Raw genomic sequence first — 21,364 nt, 5'->3', positions numbered from 1 at the left:
TAGAAGTAATTGGAAAAAAATACAATGCCTGTGTGTGTTTGTTTACATTTTGGCTCTGGATGTGTGAGTGTGAGCCCAAAGCGTGGTTACGTCACCCCCTTGTGGTAGTTTAAAGGCGATGCAGATGATTTCAATGTATTTTCTCTCTGACTTTATCTTTCACTCAACCATTTCTCTTTCATATTCCGTTATTATAACAATGCAGAATAAAATAAAATGAAATACTCTGTGGCTTTGAGAGAATGCTTATCACATGTTCTATACATTAAACTATAACAGGTTTAATACTAGGTATCACTATTGGTACATGCATCACAGTTTGAGAACCCCTGGAGAAATAGATGAAAGATTGCCAGTTACAATCAAACACACACACACACACACACACACACACACACACACACACACACACACACACACACACACACACACACACACACACACACACACACACACACAAAGGGTCCAATCAGGGCTGATTAGCAGTGCCCTTTCCAGCAGCCCTCACTCACTAAAATTAATGAAACTCTTGCCAACTCTGATGAAAGAGTACCTGTGCTCCTGATTCCTAGATGTTCCAAACACAATAGCTCTCTGATCACACACACACACACCTACACACTTGAGTGAAGTCCCGGTCAGGGCTGATTGGCTTGTTAGGTAAAAGCATATCTGAACCTGACACTCCTTGGCTGCTCTCCAGCTCTGCAGGCTGTGGGCTGTATGCAGTTACATGGAGCTCAAAACTACACAAACGCAACCAAGTGTATTGACAAACAAAAGAAAAGATGCACGGATCCACTGCCTGTTGTTTTGTGTGTGAGATCAGTGTGTACCTGTGTGAGAGTGTCCGTACTACACGCCGAAATACTCACACCAGCAGAACAAAATACATGAGATGCTGAAGATGAGTGCAGCTCCTCAGATGTTGTGCCAACCTACATTCGTGTGTATCGCAAAAAGCAGGCAGATGCTCGCAATCATGAGTGGTAATGTGAAAAAGAAAAGAGAACAGGCTGCATCATGTGCACACACACGAAACCCAACACACTTACACTAGCAGGTATGCTCGCTGTGTGTGTCAGTGTGTATGCATCAGGGCCAGACACATTCAGCATTCAGTCTGCTCTCACACACACAAACACACACACATATATCAGTTATATAAATATATAAAGACTCAGTTCTCCTGCTAATGTTTGCAAAATTGAGCCTTTGTTAAATATCAGCTGTACGTGCTTCCGCCTTCACCAACATTTAAACACATACGATGCTATGGAAACGATTAAATCAATGTAGACTTGGTTTGATTTAAACGCTTCAGCATCAACCCCAGTGTTGAAACTCAGACCGACCCTAGCTGAGGGGTTAAACTGAATCTGACCGCCGCGTACGTTATCGTCTGCTCACCATTCAGGATCCACGGGCGTGATGTCTATTCTAGGGGGCGCTCCAAAGGGCAGCGACGTTGGCCTGGCCATGACCTCGTCGTCAGGTGTCCGCGATCTCTCTCCCTGTCGCCATGACAACGGGGGCAACTGCAGGTTGCCGGAGAAACGCCGGCGGCCTCTGCGTAGGTCAACGCCCAGTGTGCAGGACGGGGAGGGGAAAGATTCACTGAGGCAGCAATCTGGAGGCTCTTTGCTGTCCTGAGGGGAGAAACAAGGAGAGGAAATGGGATTTTAAAGCAGTTTGTATGTTTATTAATGCAGCCCCAAGTTTCTGACATGCAAAGAATAGTGATTCGTTAGACCTAAATAAGGTATGTAAAGGTGCAGCTCAATAAATTAGAATAGAAATCTTAGTCTTCCCCATAAGTGTGTCGCCGACTGAACCGGACTGAGAGACACTTCAAAGGCTCAGGGAAGCACAGGGTGAGGACAAAAGCTGAGTAATCCTTCCGCCCATTCTCCACTAGGGGGCGCCCTGATCATATTCTTACTAGGACACAAACCTTCTCTCCCCCCTTCTCTCTCTCACACACACACTCACACTCTCTCACACACACACTCACTCACTCCTCGCTCTCTCTCACTCCCACTCTCATCTTTAATTTTTGTCATTCCTTTCTCCTCCTCCTTGTCTCTCTCTCTCTCTGCTGTTTCTCGTCGGCACCCTTCTCCTTCTTTCTCTCCCCTCCTCTCCCATCCCTCCATACATACACCTCTCTCCCTCTCCCTCTCTCTCTCTCCCCTATACTGCCTCATTTACTGCCTTAATTTGTTTCATTAGTGATTGCAGGGCGCAATTAGCCATAATTATTCCTCATTTCCAGTGTCTAATTTATATGTGCTACTGGGGAGGTTGACAAATATTGATATGTGTGTATCAATTAGAGAGAGGGGGGGGAGTGTGTGTGTGTGTGTGTGTGTGTGTGTGTGTGTGTGTGTGTGTGTGTGTGTGTGTGTGTGTGTGTGTGTGTGTGTGTGTGTGTCTGTCTAAATTTGGGAGTGTAAAGCTCCTTTACTAGACAGAAGAACACACTTCACACAGAACTTGATGTTTGTCACAGGAGAAAACCCATTGTAAGACCATTGTTTCTTGTCTGCAGAGAATTTGACCAATGTCCGACACGTCTAAACGCCGTCCTGTCTCCGTCTCTCTCCTCATCGTCTCATCCACATTACAAGTGGAAAACCAAGACTCCCACTTATCACACAACTTAGAGCAACAACTTCAAAGTTCACATAAAGTTCGATGATTTAAAAATAAGAGATGTTACAGCATCATTAGTCAAACTGACATCGTGCATACAGCATCAGAACACTAAGTCTTAATCGATTCTGACATATTGAGTCTGTATTAAACATCCAAAGCAAACAACAGATGGGAATGGACTCATCCCTCAATCAATGCTTGGCAACTGGTGTGCAAGAACATCAGAACATGGCAACCATCAAAATAAAGAAGCTGTGGGATCAAAGGTCAAATCAAACGAATAAAGCCTAACTGAGAGAGAAAGAGCCAGAGTGTTCTGCTGTGTGTGTGTGTGTGTGTGTGTGTGTGTGTGTGTGTGTGTGTGTGTGTGTGTGTGTGTGTTTGTGTGTGTGTGATGTCGACCTGCGTTTGTCCTTAAAGCTTTGCAGAGGCGAGCTGATGTAGAGACGATAACGCTTCACTGTGTACAGAACAAAGGCAAGGGCAAAGTGAGATACGGTCCATGATAAGAACTGACAGAGAGCGGGAGGTGTGTGACGGGCAGACGAGGTGAGCCGAGAGAGAGAGGAAGAGAGAGAGGGAAGAGAGAGGGACGAGAGATAACAGGGCAGAGAGACAGACGCATAAAAACACTGAGGGGTACTCGGATCTCCATCAGGCTCGGGCTATAAAAAGTCCCCGCTGAACAGAATTACTGACACCATGCTGGGCGTCTGCCAATGTCTCACTCATTCCAACTCTCACTGTGGTGTTTTAGCTTTTAAAAGCCTCCATATAGAGCGGCCAGGCGTGTTTTTACTGCTCTGTGTTACACATTCATTTTTGTCTCAGAACTCACACGGAAATTCAATTCAGTCGCTTTTCTATTAAACTGCAAATCTGAATATACGTCAATAGAGCATGAAAGTAGGAGCGTTTCAGATTACATCATATCTGTTGCGCTTGAACAATCAGGACCTGTTACTGAATGTGCAAACAGAGAGAAATGTGTTTGAATTGGTGGTTGTGTGAAGGAAGGAAGTGTGTGTGTGATTTGAAAGACTTATTCAGCTGGAGTGATTCATCAGGAACAAGGCTTTGACCAGAAGTGTCAAGGATATCACTCCAACAAGTCTGAGTGACTGCTACTCCAGTCTTTAGCTGATAAAAAGGCTTTTCTGCTGCCTTTACGACAATCAAAGGTGCCAAAGTTTCATTTCCTTCCAAATCAGAATGAATTCTGCAACAAGAGTCCATGATGAGTAAGATTGCATCCCTGTGAGGTTTTCACGCGTCGTTCCACTTCACGCTAAAGGATGCGGGTTACTTCAAAACATGTTAAGATAAAGCTGCCAGTAGAGGGCGCAGAATGGTCACGAGGTGTCAGCGAAACAGGTTTACAAGTGACGAAGAGATAAGTCGGCAAGCACACGAGTTCAAATGTAAGAAAGATGAAGAAGGAGAAGAAGGAGACGCTTGTCCTTGCAGCAAGGGGGCGTCGTCATCGTAGAAAAGGCAAAAGACAAACCTTATGTGACCATTAAGTGGAAATGTTGTCCTTTCAACCCCAATATATTTATCTGGTTGCTGTAGTTTCTCATTCATTTACAGATTAAAACTTAAAAATGATGGAAAGAATTTTGGGATCAACTGTGTCGGCTCCTCTCAAGTGTAGAAGTGAGATAGTAGAATGTGAAGCGAGGCCCATGAAACTGCAAACATGTACCTAGTACATTTCTCATATAATGAGGACAGATTTGTCCTCATTATATCCTGGATGCAGGAGAGTGAAACAGTGTGTACCAGTGAATTTGTGTTGGCACAGTAAAAACAGCCTCCACTCCTCCCTCCCACATATGCTACTTTCTATCCTTAAATGACCTATGCCTGTGTGTGTGTGCGTGTGTGTGTGTGTGTGTGTGTGTCAGAGGGGTCAGGTGTAGAAGTCCATTAGCCCATTTGCAGCTCCTCCCTGGCCTCTGTCTGCACGAGATCACTAAGAACCAAGTTCGCTCTCTCTCCCTCTCGCTGTATCTCTCTCACACACACACACACACACACACACACACACACACACACACACACACACACACACACACACACACACACACACACACACACACACACACACACACACACACACACACACACACACACACACACACACACACACACACACACACACACACACACACACACACACACACACACACACACACAGAGAAAGAAGCTCACGTAACCTCAGCACCTGCAATTGTTCTTGTCTTCTGGATCAGATTAATATAGAGACAATAAAGTAGCTATAGTAGAAGCTCACTGGAAACTACACAACATATTTTATGATACAATACCACAAAGAAACACTAAAGTATGGCAAAAAAAGATCCCATGCACTCATTTCTATTGCTGTATCTATATATTGTTTAGGTTGTGCTTTGTAATTGCTCAACCATAATTGAGATAATGTATACATATAAACCATAAATTAGTCCGACCACTAAATCCTTCTTTCTACAAAGCAAAGACTGTTTATATCTACGCTATATTCAAACATTTCATATTTAGAATAAACACGTGTGAATACATGATTAGGGGCCGTTGTGACTCCTTGGCTGCCACTGCTTCCATCTCTCATCCACCCACTCAGGCCCTCTTCACTCCTGTCATCATGACAACAAGAGCGACACAACAATGGGGAGGAAATGAAGAGAAGGGAGACAACACTTGCCTCCCATCAATTAATGTATGGAGGGAGGAGGAGGGGAGAGAAAGAAAGGCAAGGTTGTCGACCAGGAACAGCAGAGAAAGAGAGAGAGAGAGAGAGAGAGAGAAAAGGAGGAGGAGGAGAAAGGAATGACAAAAAAGAAAGATGGGAGAGTGGGAGTGAGAGAGAGAGATGGAGCAAGTGTGTGAGAGAGAAAGAGAGAGGGAGTGTTTGTGAGAGAGAGAGAAAGAGAGAGAGAGAGAGAGAGAGAGAGAGAGAGAGAGAGAGCGAGAGAGAGAGAGACAGAGAGAGATCAAGAGGGAGTGAAAGAGAGCGAGTGAGTAAGTGAGTGAGTGAGTGAGTGAGTGAGTGAGTGAGTGAGAAAGCGAGAGAGGGAGTGGGAGAATGAGAGAAAGCGAGAGAGCGAGAAAGAGAGAGCAACTGAAAGACTGATTAGCATTGTATATAAAAAGACATATTCATCTGAGGCTGAAAACAGCCTCCAGCAAAATGTGGATGCAAACATGCATCACAAACAAACAAACACACACAAACACACACACACACACAAACACACACACATCCTCTCTGCACACTCATGTTGACTGCAAACACATGTTCCTGTAAGCGTTTGCATGAAAATACATTCCCGGCGAGCGGCTCAGGGACGTCCCTCGCACGAGTGAAGACAAACTACTTCATGGGTCTGGTGTGTGCATACTGTATGTGTGTGTGTGTGTGCATACGTGTGTGTGTGTGTGCATACGTGTGTCTAAGACGGATGCATTTTAAAACAATGTCACATGGACACCTCTGGCCTCTGAAGTCTACTTTGCAGCGACATGAAATAAGAGAGAGGCTTTCATGCTCTTGTCACTATTCAAGGATATTTAAGGACAAATGATTGTGACTCGCAGGCCGTTAAAAGCGAGGACATATCGCTGTGAGGCAGACAGACGAACAGGATATTAATAAAACTGTTTACTGATTTATTATTGTCCCCTTTTCTTTCTCTTGTCCTCTTTTTTCCCTTCGCTTCTTTATCCTGATCGCCACGTCTTGTTTGTCTCACTACAGCAGAAACATGCAACGCTTCGTTTGTTTACAACGAGCCCAGGAGGTAGCAGAGCGGACGGAGACAATTAGAAAGGGAATGAGATGTGACAGAGGAGGAGGAGGAGGAGGACACCAGGCTGGACCCGTTCCATTCCTCCGGTCACGCTTTGCTTTTGTTTTGTTTTGTTTTGTTTTCAGCCTCTCCCTCCAGATCCATTTAACCTTTTTCCATGTTGTTAAATTTTCCGCAAATTACACTCACACACAGACAGAGAGATAAAAACCACTCGACCCTGACTGAAGTCCAATTATACCTACGAACCAGGACGTGTTAACTCTATGTTATTGCAGAATCGGGTTGGGTTCTGGCCCGCGGGTGCAGAGACCCGAGAAGAGGGACACAATAGTGAGAAGGTCCCAGTCTACAAATACCAAAGGTCAGAAAAAGATGTCGTAGAATAGACAGTGTAGCCCCGGCGATTACCAGCAGGTGGTGGTGATGCGAGAGGGTTTTGCTTTATCATGACTCTCTATCGCACCCTACTGGTGGATTTTGACCCCAAAAAAACACCATAATTTCCCTCTATGTCAATATTCCATAGAGTAAAAGAATAAGATCTGATTCTCTAAAAGAGGCGGACATCTGGGAACAACGAGGACTGAGCTCCAAATAACACTGAAGAGCAAGGCAACAAAAGCTGCAGGTCAGAGTTCATCTGGTCCAAGGTCCCCACAGAAGAGAATAGTTAGTGTCGCTGAGGTAACAACAATCATCGCTCTCCCTGACCAGACATAAGAAAGAGAAGAGTAGGAGGAGGATAACAGCGTTTGTTAATACAGATATTGATCGTCATGATCGTCATGTAAAATGATCGTCATATTGGAAATGGTGGAGTGAGTTGATACAGAGGTCAGGAAAGAGAGAATGGAGGGAGGCTCCCTCAACTTCTTACAGCTCTCTAATTGGAGAATGAACAGCTGTTCAGTTTGACCCCCTGTCCCTTTAAATGCAGCTCAGCCACCAGAGAGCAGAGGGAGTGAAATGTGGAAAGAGCGACGACACGAGCGAGAGATTAAGAACAAGAAGGCAGAGGAAGAAGAGAGAGTGAGTGAGAGAGGCAGAGAGAGCATGTGTGAGAGAGAGAGCGAGTGAGAGTGAGAGTGTGAGAGAGAGAGAGAGAAAGCGTAAAAGAGAGTAAGAGAGAAGCAAGAAAGAGAGAGCAAGAGAAAGTGAGAGGCAGAGAGAGAGAGCACTAGAGAGAAAGAGAAAGAGAGAGCACGAGAGAGAGAGAAAGAGAGAGAGAGAGAGAGAGAGAGAGAGAGAGAGAGAGAGAGAGAGAGAGAGAGAGAGAGAGAGAGAGAGAGAGAGAGCAGATAAGGATTTATGTAGTCCGAGATGAAGAGAGCAGCACAAACCCATAATAGAACTTATTACCTACAAAGAGAACAAAAAGAGAGATAACACACCGCAGAGAACATAACAAAGGTATAGGAGGATATGAGCTGGACCCCTCACACACTGACGCTCTGGGCAGAGGGACGAGAGGCAAACAAACACACCGACAGATTACATCTCAGGGGTGGATGGGTGTTTAGGGAGCGTCTGCCTATTTTACATGGATTGAGGAAAATTGAAAGTCATTTGTCTGAGATGAGTCATTATCACCCACATGGAAGGAGCTCAGAGAAATGGAGGTCACGGTAATTTTCTTGAATGGCGTGTTGATTATTTTTGGCAACTTACGTCTGGAAAATTGCTGAAATTGAAAAGCTTTCGCAACATTTGAATGGCTTCTGCGTAAACAAAACCTCCAGAGAGGCTGCTGGGAAATGATTTGATCCGAGGGAAACGATGCAGGCCAGCGTGCGCGTCTCTCCTCTGATGGCTGATCTGTGACGCTTTGCTTTGATGCTTTCAGGAGGCTTACATGTATTGATCACATGTATTGATTGATGGTTCTCAGTATGAAATTAATCTATTAGTATCAATATTTACAGCTTTAATATGTAGACTGGCTCTCACACTTTGACAACACAACACTTCTATCACTGGTTTAGTCTGCAGAGTTAAAAAACTCTATAAAACTGTAAAATAGTCAAATTCTTAATTTTGTAACTGAATACAAAGTGACCCAATGATTTATTTTATTTAGGCACTTTATTTATTTTGTGGAAAATTCAAATGTTTGGCATCAAATAAATGTGAAAATATAACTTTTATATTTTTGCCAAAATTTTACATTTCAATGGTTTTTCAAGTTCTTATATTTGAGCAATAATAATAAAGTAATGTAATTTTTTTTATTTTTAAACGCTGAGTTAAAGCTTTAACATCAGGCTGCTTTAGGAGTAATGAGATGAAGGTGTGCACAGACACAACTCAATGTGACTCCTCCAAAACTCTGTAATGGACGAAGCAAAGCGTTGGCTAAGTGCACGTGATAATGGAAAGTGTGTCTGCACATGTAGCAACACACTTAAACACACACACACACACACACACACACTTAAACACACACACACACACACACACACACACACACACACACACACACACACACACACACACACACACACACACACACACACACACACACACACACACACAAACACACACACACACACACACACACACACACACACACACACACACACACACAGTCAGAGCTGTTCAGAGGAGAGTTCGCTGTGACGTGCATTGGAATGGGGTCATTAGGTCTGTGGGACACAGACGTGATTTAATCTGTTCACTGTTTAGCACAACAATCCAATAACACAGTATCTCCCTAATACACACTGCAGTCACACACACTCATTTATGAATGACCCCTATCGCACACAATGCCTTGTCCTCTCCTACACAAACACACAAAGTAATCCAATGCAACGATGAGGCAAATCATTAAGACAAACACACCTACACACACTGTTAAGCGCTTCCCTCTAATCCTGCCGCAGCATTGGAGAGCAGCGACACTGAATCCTTCTCTCAGGGCTGAAGTGCAATATCAAAGCCCCATCTCAGCCGGATAAACCTTATTGATTCAGGGACCTCCTAATGACTCTGTTGAATCACAATCTGTTCATACACACGCCTTCCTGCCTGACTGTGGGTGCTTATAGTGCACACACACACACACACACACACACACACACACACACACACACACACACACACACACACACACACACATAAGATCACACACAAACTGGACTGTTTACACAAAACATTATGTAAATCAAAGACAGAGCGGAGGATTATCATTCTACCATTAACATTAAGGGTGAAGATGATGTGGGATCTCTCAAGGTCATGGTGTAGTGAAGAAGACACAGCTGAGCCATAAAGAGCACGAGCCCGTGGCGCTGGACATCATATTAAAGAGAGGAATTAAAAGCCAAAGCAGCTGTCGGGACAAAGGGTCAACAGCGATCACGACACCCCCGAAGGTCTGAGGTCTGTCCTAGTTTGGATAAAACACACACACACACACGCGCTTGGATCAGAAAGAAAACTCTGTACCCTGCACAACACATTATCATACGCGATGATGAAAGAATGTAATCATGTAAAAATGCATTTCCTGAAGAAAATACAATGTGATTGCAATTGCTGAAGTGTGAAGGCCTGAAAAATGTTTAAATGCTTTCTGTATCAGGGAAGTATGAAGAAGTTAGAAGGGCCTAAAGGAAATTTTAATGTATTTTAACCTGATGCGACTTTAGCACCTCCTCTGGTGGACGCCCCTGTCTCGCCCTCTTTTATTGGGATGAAAGCCCTAATCAATCACAGCAATGACTGCAGGAAGCAATCACAGCAAATCAAGGACACCAGTGTGCCACGTTCACAATAACAGTGAGGAGGGAACGTGAGTAATACACACCCACACCTTCTGCTGAGACCTTTTTGAGAGACTGTGGCAAACGCCCACAAGCGCTCCTGAACGAGCCCACAGAGAGAGAGAGAGAGAGAGAGAGAGAGAGAGAGAGAGAGAGAGAGAGAGAGAGAGAGAGAGAACGCCAGCACCTGCACGCTTTAAACATCTAGGGAAAGAAATGATTCACTGCACTTTGCATCAGAATGTGAATAAGTGAGACGGAAATAGGACTTCATGTAAGATTTAAGCGTTGTATAGGTGGTGACAGATGATTAAAGGGAAAGTTCGCCTATTTCATACTTCAGTTGTAGTTCGTTGAGGAGGGAGCTGGGGGAAAGCCGGAGCAGATCAATAGCACTTTACTGTGTGGGTGTGTGTAAGGAGGAGGAAGAAGAGGGGCTTCACTCCTTCCTCAAACCGCTTCACACATTTTTTCCCCTCCACACTTTCACACTCGTGGTCAAACACAGAGAGACGTCCATGATGTCATTTTCACTTTTCTTAAGAGTTCACCCCTCCTTGGGTCAGATCAGCTTTCAAACACCTTGAGTGTGACGATGACTTACATCGTTGGGAGACACCGTGAGAACGCTTCTGCTCTTCCTCATCTTTCCTGGTGGGTCTCCCTCACCGTCCAGCCACAGCAGCTTCACACACACACCTGAGGAGACAGCAGAATAGAAGGCGGTTATTTCTGTTTCTGTTGGAACAGCTTACTGGAGATTGTAAAGGGTTAAATTAGAATATTAGTGGTTTGTCAAAAAGAAATAATAATAAATATTGGCTATTATGGCTACCAATAATAATTCTGATAAATAAATCAAACAAATAAACAAAAAATCAAATAAAAGTGGAATAGATCGGGTTAACACACTGTAATATTAAAACATGAATTAAAGTGTGTTATTATCTTTTCATGTTGTGTGATGAAGGACGACACAGCTGTTTGGTTTGAAAGCCCTTATACCAGAGCTCCTCATCTGAGCTTTCTCCATGGTGCTGAACACGGAGCTTTATTACATCTGTTGGTATGCAACTTCAACTCCAATCATTCTTCCTTTGGGGGGGATTTCAGAAAGGGCATCCTTCATCCCAGGTAACACACACAGACAGACAGACACACACACACACACACACACACACAGACAGACAGACAGACAGACAGACAGACAGACAGACAGACAGAGGCCTCCTGATGCAGTGCAAGCAGAGTTCATGTTAGAGCTCCAGCTGCTCTCACTTCTCCTTACTCTTCACTTATGTTTGTCTGAATAAAGAATCATTGGATACAACAGCCCAGTTCTCCATACGGCTCCATGGGGGGAATCAGCAGGCGACATATCAACACCATAACGCTACATTATCACACGCTACGATCCCCCATGATGCACTGGTATGTGATGAGGTGCCTTGTAAAAATTAATGACTGGTGTGTTCTCATGTGATCTTAGTTTGGGTTATTTGGTTTAAACCACCTCCCCGCTGAGATCAATCAAGGCTTCTTTTGGAAGTTTAAGGACGACAGCTTTTACTGACAAACCTTTAGAGAGAATTACCTTGTTGTTGTGTGTAGTTTTAAAGTTACAGATGATTGTTTGGTCAGAACAAAGATATCTGGCGGCTCCATCAAGGTAATGTTAAAGTTGTAATGAAAACAATAAAATAATGAATGAATGCCGCTGGGGTGAAAGGACGAGACAGAAGAGCCTGAAAGAGGTTCTACATTCTAAAGGCTGCTATCAAATGAGATTAACGTTTCAAGATAATTTGACTGTAATCTGCACACGTTTTTCCCTCGGCGAGGGAAATCTCCATTTATTTTTCTAATGTTCCTCCTCTCGCTGTCACACTGAGCAAAGTGAGCAAATGAAACCTGAAATGCTTTAATGGCTCAGCACACTGAAATCTCCCTCCCCATGCATAATCATTCAAATGTCCCTCTCTCTCTCTCTTTCTCTCTCTCTCACACACACCAATTTAGGCCGTAATTAAACAGCAGAAAGAGACAGAATAAGTGCACAGAGATAATGGGTGCAAACTGGGAAGAGGGATTCAGAAAGTGACACGAAAATGACGAAAAAAAGCGAAAGGAAGCCGCAGGCGAGACAGACAGAGATGAAACGGGAGAGAGAGAGAGAAGGAGAAAGAGGGGGAGTGTGAAATTAGGAAGCAGAGGGAAACAGAAAAGGAGCTGCGGAAGGTCAGAGCGGTGAAAGCAGCAGTTTGGTTGCTAAGGTGAGGGAAAGTTCACGTCCTCGACAGTTACGGCACCAAACCTCGGATTAAATTCATCGTTCCCACTTCTTACGACAACCTGGATGAGTAAAATGTATATAGCTGGAGGGTGGGGAATGTTTGAACGAGCAGGCCGGGGATGATAACGGTTCAAATCGCTCGCTACCGAATCACAAATTCTTCCCTGCACCTCTGGGTTTCTAGTCAAAGACGATCTGGGACAAGCTGGTCTCACTAAACTAAACACTTTTCAGGATTTATTATGTAGATAAATAATGCAATTGTGATGAAAAAACTGTATTTTCCCACGTTCAGCAGCGGTATTTGAAGGCAACTAGACACTTTGCCGCTCATTTGTCCCTCTTCTTCTTCACTCTGAGTTAATGCTGAGCAGTAAACCGGCGTTTGTCCTCTGGTAGACGTCACACTTTGGGCGAGGTCACTTCAGTTCACCTCACCAGACTCTTCACTGTGGCAATCAATGACCCTTAACCCTCGAATGACGTAAACGCTGAGCAAAATCAGCGTTACCTGGTTCTCAGCGTGTCTTGAATACATACTTCGGAGGAAATTGTCATTATGGAACCATCTGCTGCCAGGTGTCATCACCATTAGCAGATAATTGCTGGGCACGGAGGAAATTGTGTTTCTGAACGGCTCGAAATTCTGCTGCTCGGGCACCGCGGAGGTATAAAGAGGAAGGATGAACACAAATTAGTGCTGCGACCTCAGGGGGTGAGTCACAATGATGCTAACAAGGAGTGTGTGATTGTGTTTGTGTTTCTCCCCTCATTAGCTTTGCTTCTGTTTAATAGCACCGCATCAAGGCTGACAGGTGTAAGTAGACACACAGCGAGCAGACAAGCGCGCACACAAATACAACAAAAACTTTGTTAACATCCCTCGCACTTCCTTTTTCCGTTTCCTTCCTCACGTCACTCCTTCTCTCAGCCCTGTGCCGAGTCCACGGAGCGCCTTTGTGATGTGAAACTGAAAGTGTGCACTGTTATCCCCAGGCGTCTTTCCTTTCCTCCACAGTCCAGTTGGTGTGAATGAGCCCATTATCCACCAGGCATCCTTCGCTGACGAGCCGTTCGCCAACTGAGCTGTCACCGAGTGGGGTGGCCATTAAGTGCAATATCTCACCGCACTTTCCTCACAATGGCTTTTTCCACGTCTGCCATAGTAGCAGGTGACGACATAATGGTATTTGTGCGTCAATCAAGGACGCACAAATACCTCAAAATACTCTAAACGACCTTTCTTCCCTCGAGCATGTTTGGGTTATTTAATCCTCAAACTTGTGCGACATCCAACGGGCATCAGGACAGAAACTTGATGGTGTGTTCTGTCGCGTCTCATCTCGTAGCTCTCATGTGTGAAGATGTCATTGCCAACAGGCTTTAACGGAGCCCAACCGAGCGGAGATAACAAGCTTTCTGCCTGTCGGTCCTGCTGACAGAGGAAACCAAACGCCGACGGAGCAGCTGCTCACGCTGCTCCACTCGTCTCGTTCTCTGTGTTACCGGGCTAATAGAATTCCACTTCCAGCCCGAGTGTCTGCGTGTCTGCCTCTTTGTCTGACCTTCCCCCGTGTTCTTTGTTCACTTAGTTTGTTTGCGATTTACAGAACCAGGAGACCGAGCAGTCAGTGAGAGAGTGAGCATGTTTTGGTGACACACACAGCGCTTCATGGAATCCAGTTGAGAGGGTTTGCGACACCCAGCTGTGCATCTATAAAGGCAACTTTGAGGCTTCTGATTGTTTATGCTGAACCACCAAATCCATCCAAATCTACTATGATGAAGGCAAAAAATAGATACAGTATCTCTCAAACATTTCTCAAACTCAGCAACGAGCCCCTAAAGGTCAGAATTATTCATCAACTCAACTAATTATACAAATATCTGAGTCTCATTTGCATACAGCTCGTAAACAACATATTTCTAACAGCGAATGAAGGGAGAGTTAATGTGCTTTTATTTAGTTGGTGAGGCTTTGAATGGGAGCCGATGTTGATGTCTACGTTCCCGGGGGAAATGTGCAAAATTATAATTTGCGATGCCAATTTCCAGCCTAAACTGAGAGTCAGTGATCCGTCAATCAAGCGCCGCCTTTATGCCCCAATGCAGTGCGGAGGAAATGGCTAATCACACCAAATAAGCAAAAACAGCTGTGTGTGTGTGTGTGTGTGTACACATCTGTCATCAGTGACAGAGGGAGAGAGTGAGAGGAAGCGTGACAGAGGGAGAGAGAGCGAGAGAGAGGGAGGAAGACAGAGAGAAAAGGAGGGACAGAGGGAGAGAGAGTGAGAGAAAGAGTGATAGAGGGAGAGAGAGAGAGAGGCAGAGGGAGAGAGAGAGTGACAGAGAGGGAGGGAGAGGGAGAGAGAGAGTGACAGAGAAAGAGAGAGGGAGAGGAAGCGTGACAGAGGGAGAGAGAGCGAGAGAGAGGGAGGGAGCGAGAGAGAGGGAGGGAGCGAGAGAGAGGGAATGACAGAGGGAGAGAGAGAGTGATAGAGGGAGAGAGAGCGAGAGAGGGGAGGGAGAGATAGCGAGGTAGAGTGACAGAGGGAGAGAGAGCAAAAGAGGGAGAAAGTGAGTGAGAGAGAGATACATTGCAATACATTTATTGGCTGAATCTGTTGTTTATAAACAAACAGCAGCTCCAAATTGCTTGAGCTTGAGCTATCACTCAAACTGCTTGTAACTTCTTCATTCATTCATTCAGGTAGAGAAACTTTTTTCAGGCCTTCAGGCTTCGTTCTATCAGGTGGGGTTTCAGCATTTTCACATATTTCATGGGTTTGTAGAACGTGCCTCCCATTTTTAAAAATTATTCAGCCAATCCCTGTTACCATAAATTCAAATTTCCTTCCAGACCTTTATACTTTCAGGCTTATTTGAACCAAAACTGAATTTAAATCTTAATAAATGCATGATAAGAGTATAAAAGGAAATAAAGTGCAGTCTGGCAGCGCAAGACAGACAGAGAGGTAAGACAGACACAATTAAAGAGAGGGGGGGGGGGAAGAGAGAGACACAGAGAGAGAGAGAGAGAGAGAGAGAGAGAGAGAGAGAGAGAGAAATGATCATAACACAGCGCCTCCATTAATCCACAGAACCAAATTCCAAGAACTGTTAAGTATTCTGAATGAGCCGCTCTCACATTTATGAGATAATATCAAATACTAGGAAGAAGCTTAATAAAGAATTTAATCCTCCACAGATTCTGAATCCTGTCATATCGCAGCAGGAAGCTTCAGCAGAGGATCTTCACTCCCAATACGCAATTACTACATCAAACCTCCCCAGAAAGGCTAATAAGAAACTACAGTTCAGCTGATGAGCATAAATATCACAACAGATAAACGCGAGATGGAGCAGCGGCAGATGGGACGGAGCCTAAAATGACATCACTCCTGACATCATAGCAGCAGAGACTCTCCTGCTGTAAATGAGGTCACTTCTGTACCGTTGCTGCCTCCATTTTTATGAGTGATCATATTTATGACGCTCCATGAAAATGCTCAGCGTAAGTTAACTGACTGCAGAATCAGTCCTCTCACTGAGGGACATCACACTGATGGATGAACACAGGAGACTGAGACCACCAGGGTGAGGACGTCCCATTGAGCCGGGACGTCTTTACCCTCATGGTGGGATTAGGACTGGCAATGAACCCAAATCAGAGAGACGTGAGCAGACTCACAGACTTTCTCTCTCTCTCCCTCTCACTCTCTCTCTCCGTCTCAGTCTCAGTCCCTCTCTTGCTCTGCCTCTCTCTCTCTCTCTCCTCTTTTTGGTTGTAGTAGAAAGAAAAACAACAAGAACATTCACAGCAAAACGCAGCGTGTGGCCCAATACGATTACATCAGAGTGCAGCAAACAGAAAGCACTTTGATTTTCTCCTCACATCCTGTAGGATTCAGGAGCAACCGTTCTGCCAAATCCCTCCAAAAGCTGTTTTACAGTGTGAATCCTCTTCATCCTCGGCTCAGGCTCCACTGCTAATTCACTGTAATGCACACAGATGGGCTGGGAAAGTGGGAGAAAAGCTCCGCAGGGTGACGTGACACTTTAATAAATCCTGTGTTTAAAAACCCGTCTGTGACACAAAGACTAGTCACAGCCTAAAAACACTATTAATAATAAACGTTTAGCAATGTGGGTCAACGAATATGAATATTACTAACTGTGAACACTTAGCAGGGCCGCTAATTTAACTCAAACTAACTCCTCTCCGTTTGGATTCATGACATAATGACACTTTTTACCACAGCGAGCTGGAGACGGCAGAGGCATGAATGTGAAGTGATGGTTTCACATCAGCGTGCAGCGAGCTTCTCCTCCCACGTGAGGAACCAGCGAGAGGTCGGAGCAGTGGAAGCAGATCTCACCCACATGATCCACCACAATGTTTTTCCTCACAGCGTTTTCCATCCAAATTCAGGATTCTGGATTTATTTATCTTTTTTATTTTTAAATGCACATAAGGAGAGTGAGGAGAGGACTCAAAGCAAAACGGACAAATATTGGAGAAGCTGATATCAAACCTAGAAAGGCTTAAGAAGCGGCGTTCCAACTGTTAGACGGGACTATGAGCCAAAAGCTAGCAAGGAGGTACATTCGTTTGTAAATGCAGAAGACAAAGCTCCTCACATTTCTTCTCTTCTCTCTCGTCCTCAGGTCCCTCAGCAGCCACGGAGCGGCTTCATATCTACGCCGATGATCACAGGCGTTGTCTGCCGGCTCCAGAGACGAGCTTGGCGTGTCTGGGGACGTCATTGTCCCTCACAGAGATCATCAGTCTGAGACGAGCTCACAGCCTCCGGGGAGTTTCTAATGAGCAAAGCTTCTTCTCTTATATGTTTCCATCTCAGTTCCTCTCTCTGTTCTCGCTGTTCACAAGTTGCTCGTGCTTTTCACACACACACACAGACCATGTTTTGACTTTTCTCCCTAGCAACGCCTGCTTGACGAGGCCCAAAGAGACCAAAGTGCTCTTTACCCACAAAACATAATAAGACATAATGAATATTTCCTCTTCTGGTCTGTTAAGTGGAATTACAGCTCTGAAAATTGCTGCTAACTTGCTTTCATATTCACATGAATAGTTCCCATAGAGAGAAAACACACACACACACACAGTAACAGTTAACAGCAGCCCGACGCTATAGAAACCAGACGACCTGTTGTTAGGGCACGTTGCAAAAGTTATTGATTGGCTGTCCAGTTAATTGGACTCCTGCTTGACGGTGCTAAAGGACTTCCATTGACAAAAAACCAGACCAGAGTAAACAAAACACGGCAAAACTGCTCAACTCTGTCAGAGACTTCACAGAGCGGCGATAGTTGGAGACACAATATGCACATCAGTTCATTGCACGCCTCATTGATCAATAACGGAACGACTGAACACATGTGACACGTGCCACAAGGCCAATAATCCCATTCCTAACTCACTTTAATAAAGGTCAGGGGTCAGAGAGCTGTCAAATTTGGTGACTTCAGGATTGCGTCTCTACTCTTTGCAGATGATGTCTTCTTTATTATCAGGCTGTGACTTCCAGCCAGAGACACACACACACACACCTGTGATGCCTATTAAAGAAAGTCTCCTAGTTGGAAAATGTGGGTTTTCTGTTTCACCTGCTTCTCTGCAACACGGATTCACTGTGAGTCTGTTAATAACTGACAATTACCTGCTTCGTCTCGTAGCAGCCATTTATCTGTGTGTCACTTAAAGCTGTGTGTCTGCGTGTCAGACAGACAGGGTGAGGAGTGGGAGCCGTTATTCACAGGCTGATTAAATTAATAACCCAGCTTATTTGTGTCGCTTCGAGGCAGCAGAAGCCTGAGGGACAAAGAAGATCGCAGAATGAAGAAGAAGAGGGTAGACAGGAGGAATAATGCAGGTAACCAGGACATAAACCAGACTAAACGAGACGCGTGTGGCAGTGTAACGACGCTCCAAAACGAGCCACTCGCAGTTTGTGACCTACAATAAACTACTATTGTTGTTACGGGGCTCACAAAAAGCTTCCTGGCGCTAAAAATGTCATAAAAAGAAGTCGCCCACAGAAGAACAAATATCCGCTGCCTGAAACACACACACTGGTGCGGTGAGGAGAGTGTGTATCATCATCTGATGAGTCACACGAATGCTGCAAGAACAAACATCTGCTCTAATTTGGGGGAATGTTATCATGTTAGGCAGCAAAGGACAGAGATCACTGAAGCTGCTGGAATGTAGAGGTGTTGCAATTTCAAGAAGAACCCAAAGTGAGAGACAAGATGGCTGACGATTCTAATTCTAATCAAATATATTAAAGACGGATATTCTTAAGATGGATCCCGACCTTTGAAACTAAAAGCTTTGCTACAGTGATGATAGGCGAGGACCTTTTTTCTCCTTGTGTGTAGAGTGTTAGACGACTAAAATCCCATTTCCCTGATATGTGCCCTGACTGTCACTGCTGTAATTACAGTGAGCCGGCGGCGGCGAGCATTCCTCCACCTCTCATCCGCTCCATCTCTTCCTCAGATTGTGTCTCAAACTAATGCGCGAGCACACACACCTCCACTTTACCGCCGTGCCACATATCCACCGTGATACATCAATTACGTCTGGCCCGTAGACTGCAGGCGTTATCCTGTCTGTATTGACCAGAGCAGGCAAAAAGGCCCACTTAAAACTTCATCTCAGAGAGGATGATGATGTTGTCATGGCTGGAGGGATTTAATAAATGGGCGGGGCGGAGACGGGAAGAAGTGACATCTGGAATGACGGGCAATGCGCAGGGACAACATCTTTCGGGAAACAGAATGGAAAAACCAAACATCTGCTATGTGTTTTCTTAAAATACACACACAGCTGCTTCATTGGAAATTCATTCACGATTCTGAGAGCTTCATTTCCTGTAACGTGCTAACCAGCAGCCTCGCCGCCATGTGCGATCCAGAAAACGCGTGACGGCGGTGTTCGGGAGAGGCCGTCTATTGTCTCATAAGTGCTACGCCGCACCTGATTCCAATTTTCCTCGTTCTACCTCTCTGTTTGCCTCTGCAAAAACTCGACGCCGCCTCCGTTTTGCCGCCGACACAGAGGAGATTAAGAAACGAACCCAGGCACGCGGTGAGGAGATGGGGTCATGCGTTTGGGTCAGAAAAAACAAACTCTTTCATTTCTCTAGCATTCCCGGAATAACAAACAAGGTGGATATGTTGCCGTCACACTTCCTCTTCCTCCTCCTAGTTTTCCCCTGTGTTTCTTGATGTTTCTACTTAATACCCCCTCTTTAGTCCCGCTGACGTCCTATTGTAGTTTTTCCATTCTAGGGAATTCGTAGAGATGGATGGCTGCTGTCACACATGAATAATCAGCATGCACACACACACACACACACACACACACACACACACACACACACACACACACACACACACACACACACACACACACACACACACACACACACACACACACACACACACACACACACACACACACACACACACACAGTGTATAGACCCTCACAACTCTACACTGCACACGTTACGCACAGATTATGCAAGAGTACACCGGGGTAAGCGTTCCCTCTCTCTCAGGGCGTCTCATGCATAAAACTTCTGCACAGATTTGACACCGCCGTGCCGTGTGGGGGAATACGTGCCAGACAGATGCACCACCAGCAGAGAGCATATTGTTGTTACAAAACACAAGGAGTTGCAGGTGTGTGTACATGTAAACAAGTCAGGTCACATTACTCAACGCTGTCAATGCCTTAAACACAGGGATACTTGATTGACGGAACATTCTGGATGTTCCTGTTTGCACTTCGGCTTCCATTTTAGCGCTCAGAGTCTCCTGGCCCAGAAATCTGCCCAGAGTACTTTAATTGCTTGGACCAACGTGATTATGGTGCCAATAAAGATAAATACACCACATTTAAAAAAGGACATTCTGAGGTTAAAGGTCTCGTCGACATCTCGCGTCAATGTGGAATCTACGTCATCCACATTAATGTGGGTGTAAAAGTGGTTGCAATTGGAGTAAATTGCGGTTTTCCTCCGTCTGGCAGGTGGAAATGCAGCTGCTGGGACTACTTCATGAGACAAATACTGCATTTTAAATCAGCAGTCTGTCAGAACGTGGAGAAACTTTAATCGACTCCCTCTTCCTCCTTCTCATTCTGCCGCTGCGCCCCACGTCCTGCCTCCAGAACTGCTCACACACACCCCAAAACACCAGGAATGGACTTGACAATTGAGGTAGCGAGTCCCCCTTGTGGTTAATGGTGGTTTGTCTGGGCAGCACAAAGTTAGCTCCCAAAGTCTACCAGTAGGAGGTGCTACAGAGACATGATGAGGATTCAGGATTTCAGCATCATCATCATCATCATCATCAGGAGCCAGAAAGCTGACATGCCCTTTAAGTATAATATTAAAGTATATACTGTAGATCCAATAATCCATATCAGGATTTAGAAATGTTTGCAGCAAATCATTCATCAATCATGTTGGCCAAGAGAACAGGAGGTGTAGAATAATGCATGCTGGGTCCTTGGCCTGCGTCTGTGTGACTATTGTGCTTATGAATGCATACAGCTGTAGAGGGAGGGCGTCGCCCAGAAAGAACAGATGCACTCAGCAAATCCTTGGATGTGATGTGACGGCGTGACAGCTCGCAGGTGTGAAAGAAGCGGAACGCGTGTGTGGAGGAGGCGTTTGCACTAAAAATGACACAATACTGTGCAAGGACACCGCAAAGGATCTTTCTTCCTCTTCAAAGAAAAGGGCAAAGATTCACGTGGCTACAAACACATTTTTGCTGGAGCCACCAAGCAGACAAA

General features: G+C 45.0%; 1 protein-coding gene across 1 annotated transcript in view; it reads right to left on the bottom strand.

Annotated features, from left to right (window-relative positions):
• Positions 1–21,364, bottom strand: part of LOC143001555 (3',5'-cyclic-AMP phosphodiesterase 4B-like) — a 74,195-nt gene that overhangs the window by 50,187 nt on the left and 2,644 nt on the right. Inside the window, exons 3-4 of the mRNA XM_076151200.1 lie at positions 10,842–10,936; positions 1,411–1,649 (exon numbers count right to left, since the gene is read on the bottom strand). Coding sequence (XP_076007315.1) covers positions 1,411–1,649; positions 10,842–10,936 — 334 coding nt within the window. The remainder of the gene's footprint in view (positions 1–1,410; positions 1,650–10,841; positions 10,937–21,364) is intronic.

This window comes from Genypterus blacodes, unplaced genomic scaffold (assembly GCF_046128005.1).
Source record: "Genypterus blacodes isolate CSIRO-AG114 ecotype Tasmania unplaced genomic scaffold, CSIRO-AGI_Gbla_v1 ptg000054l_1, whole genome shotgun sequence".
NCBI lineage: Eukaryota > Metazoa > Chordata > Actinopteri > Ophidiiformes > Ophidiidae > Genypterus > Genypterus blacodes.
Note: the sequence above shows the minus strand (reverse complement) of the source record. Positions and strands in the feature narration are given on the sequence as shown.